Source organism: Cryptosporidium hominis, assembly GCF_000006425.1.
Source record: "Cryptosporidium hominis TU502 chromosome 7 CHRO017133, whole genome shotgun sequence".
Taxonomy (NCBI): Eukaryota; Apicomplexa; class Conoidasida; order Eucoccidiorida; family Cryptosporidiidae; genus Cryptosporidium; species Cryptosporidium hominis.
This window is the reverse complement of record NW_666890.1, coordinates 1-3597: the sequence shown is the minus strand read 5'-3', so window position 1 is coordinate 3597 and position 3597 is coordinate 1. Positions and strand designations below refer to the sequence as shown.

General features: G+C 31.3%; 3 protein-coding genes across 3 annotated transcripts; 1 reads left to right on the top strand and 2 right to left on the bottom strand.

Annotated features, from left to right (window-relative positions):
* Chro.70576 (hypothetical protein) lies at positions 1–183 on the bottom strand (the record flags this gene model as incomplete). The annotated part of the gene is made up of 1 exon (XM_660239.1): positions 1–183. A coding segment is annotated over one exon (183 nt), but the record flags the coding sequence as incomplete, so codon positions are not given.
* Positions 184–351: 168 nt separating this feature from the next.
* Chro.70575 (oocyst wall protein 5 precursor) lies at positions 352–2238 on the bottom strand. Its single annotated transcript, XM_660238.1, has 1 exon — positions 352–2238. One exon carries the CDS (start codon positions 2236–2238, stop codon positions 352–354), a length of 1887 nt encoding a protein of 628 aa, XP_665330.1.
* A 535-nt stretch (positions 2239–2773) lies between these two features.
* Chro.70574 (hypothetical protein) lies at positions 2774–3565 on the top strand. The annotated part of the gene is made up of 1 exon (XM_660237.1): positions 2774–3565. The coding sequence occupies one exon, from the start codon at positions 2774–2776 to the stop codon at positions 3563–3565; it is 792 nt and encodes a 263-aa protein (XP_665329.1).
* Positions 3566–3597: the final 32 nt, after the last annotated feature.

Here is a 3597-nt window from a genome sequence, read left to right as displayed (position 1 = left end):
TGCTTGGCCTCTATATGGACTTCCTCCCCTTATTGTAATCTTATCAATCAAACCAAATTGGATAAAGAGTTCAAATAATAGAATCTTTAAATCTTTTTTGTTGATTTTATCGTTCAAGTTCTTGCAATATAGAGTCTTATTTGCAGGCTGTTCTTCATTTCCAGATACTAACTTTTTAAGCATTATTCACCTCTCATAGAATTATATTAATAAAATCTTTAGATCCTGGTATATTCTTTAATCTCTGAGCAAAACTAATGGGCCTTATTGTTAATTCGACTTTAATATTATAATTATTGAAATTAACGTGTATGAACGGTTGGCGCCAATTTAACTTTTATATATTAATTATCACCTTCTTGGTTTAGGTGCAGTTTTAATGTTTTGAGGATATACATTTAAGCTGGGATCTCCTATTCTTCTATTAGGATTTGATAGTTGAACTGTTTGCACCTGGGTATTACTTACATCTCCGAAATTTCTTATATTAGGATGATTATTGTAGTAATCTCCAATGAAAGTTTGATGATGACCGTTGTGATGTCTGTTATTATTGCTGTGGGTAGTTTGGATAGCTTGAGGTCTATTTTGATTTAATATTTGAATGCATTGAGTGGCAGAATCATTAGTTGGTTTAAACCCTGTAGGGCACTCCTTCAAAGGTTTTTTAGGAATAAAGCATTCATTTGTGATTGTGTTTAACTTTGAATTTGCAGGGCATACACTTACTGGATTCTTTTCTATTTGTTTAATACATTTATCAATATACTCATTATAATCTTCGGGACACCCATTTTCAGGTTGTATAGTACTTTGCATTAAACATTGTGAATTTTGTGCATTATACTCAAAATTCTCAGGGCAAACATATTCGGGTTGAACTTCAGCATTATAAAGGCAATCCCCTCCAACTAAGGAGAAAGGAGCCCTACAAGAGAGCTTGGGTTCTTCAAAGTTTTCTTGAACGCAAATTTGTTCTAATTCATTAAGATTAAAACCATAAGGGCAACCTTTGACGGGTTTCTTTTCTTCAAATTTAATACACATATCCCTTTTTGGATCGTATTTTTCTTCATTTGAGCAAGTTTTGTTAGATTCTTGAACTTGAATTACATAACATTTTCTTTTATCTTCGTCATACTGTCTTCCTCCTGAACAAACCATTGTTGCTGGCATTACATTGATTTTAACACACTTTTGTATCTTTTCGTCTAAAATAGTGCCATTTCCACACATTATTGTTGGTTTCTCTGTTTTTCTTAATTCGCATTGTTTTCCATCAAAAATATATAAATCAGAAGGGCATCTATATGATGGAGGTTCCCGTAATACTTTAATGCATGCAGCATCTTCAACACTAAAAACGAATCCCTCTCTACATCGTGGCTCAGGACTGACAAAAGATGATTGGACGCACTGAAAACCTTCAAGTACATAATCTTTTGGACATACTCTGCTGGAAGACTCTTCTAATGACTTATTTACACAAGTTTCAGATTTATTATCAAACTCAAAGCCAGGTAAGCATTTAGGTTCTGGATCACTGAAAACTTGAGAAACACATGAAGATCTTTCTCTGTCTAAAATAAAACCATTAGGGCACTCTAAATTATAAGGTGAGCTAAGTTCTTTTACACAATAACTTGTACTAATTCTCGATTCATCATTATTTTGATGTCCAGTCTTAATTCCTCTTGTATTTAACTTGACAGTCTGCGACTTTTCTGATATATTTTTTTCCTTAATAATAAACCCATCTTCACAAACATTTTGAATACTCTTTTTACTATAAGTCAAACAAACTCCATTAATTAACATGGAATTCTCTTTACTACATGTCAGTTCTGGAGCTGATAACTTTACTCCAACGCATATATTTTTACTTTCTGACCACTTTAATCCTCTCCCACATTCTATTGAAGGTGCAAGCTTTTCCACTTTGATACATTTTTTCATATTTGGAGAAAGAACATATTCGCTTGGACAAATTGACTGTATTGGAATTTCATCAATGCATTTGCAAAGATGGCCAAACTTTTGACAATTTTTAGGACAACTTTTACTTATTGCATTAACTTTCGCCAGGCACATATCTGTTTCTGAATCATAAATATCTGAATCTACACATACAGACTTTGATTCAATTATTTTCAAGTTTTGTGTAAATTGTGACACTGAATCGTTAAATAATCCAATAAAAAGCACAGTTAACAGGAAAATTTGAATTCTTGTCGACATCTTTACTTATTTGATTCCCAGCTTTTATTTCGCTGACAGTATTTTCATACTTATCAAATAATATTAAGAATATTAATGATAATCAAATGAATTTTGCTTATTTGTTATTAATTTTTTTTATTAAATTGTCTTAGAGTACTGAAGCAATATTTCCTTTTTTTATTTTTACCTTAAATCACTGGCCTTAATATATTCTATCTCCCCTTTCAACACCAAATTAATATTGCCATAAATAATCTTTAGCTTATTTAATTCACTCATTTTACTCTATTCCGAGTATTTTTTATTTTATTTTTTATTTTATTTTTATGTGGACAAATTTATTTTGCAATGCATGTATGCATGTATGCATGAAAATTGAATACGTAATTGAAAAAATGATTTGCATGAATACCGGTATATAGTAATTGCATTTTGTGTTTACTTGAATTTAGATAGATTATGAGGATAATATAGCAGAGAAATAGGAATTTAAGTATTGTATTTAATTACAAGTAATTTTTTTAATTAATTATTGATTGAAAAAATTGGGAATATGGCAAGAATTTCAATAGCAACATTATTCCTTGCATCTATTGCACTAGTTAAAGGAGCAAAGACTCATCTAGGATTGTCAGAGTCAGTATTTAATCAGTTGGTGAATAAAGGATACACAAAAAGTGATATAGAGTCATTAGTGGGAACAATTAGAAGCTCACTTTTGACTGTAGATGACGAACAAATTGGTCAATGCGGAGAGGGATTAAAAGGATTATTAGATAGACAATTGATTCCAGGAGATCCAGATGCTTTGGAGAGAGTTTCAGGTATCATTCACCAAGGAAATTTCCAATTATTCCGTGGAAAATTACCAATTGTAACTTTATCATCAACATCTATTTTATTGCCATTAGATAGTATTTCCGATATATGTTTTGGAATCAGAAGTGACAAAGGAATAGGCTATAATGTATGCACAAAAAACAGAAATATGAGAAATATTTGGATGAACGCCATTACAGAAATGGTTTTATGTGAAAAAACTGGAGTTAGAAGTGGTAAATTACCAGCAATATCAAAAAAACAAAATGTACTCGCTGGAAGTAATGTTGGTGAGCTGAAACCTTCTGGAATTGATATTATTATCAAGGACAGTAGCCAAGGCAAGCCATTCCTCACTATTAATGGAAAGCCAATTTCTCAGATTATTCAAAAGCAAACAATGGCAGCACAAAATGCTTTGACTACACCAAAGGGTGAGGAGAGCGAAGAAGATAGTGTTGAAATTCCTGCAGAAATTGACGGTAAGTTTTTTTTATCAATTAATGAACTAATTAAAATGAAATAATTTATTCTTAAATCTTTAGGCTCTGCAAGTCA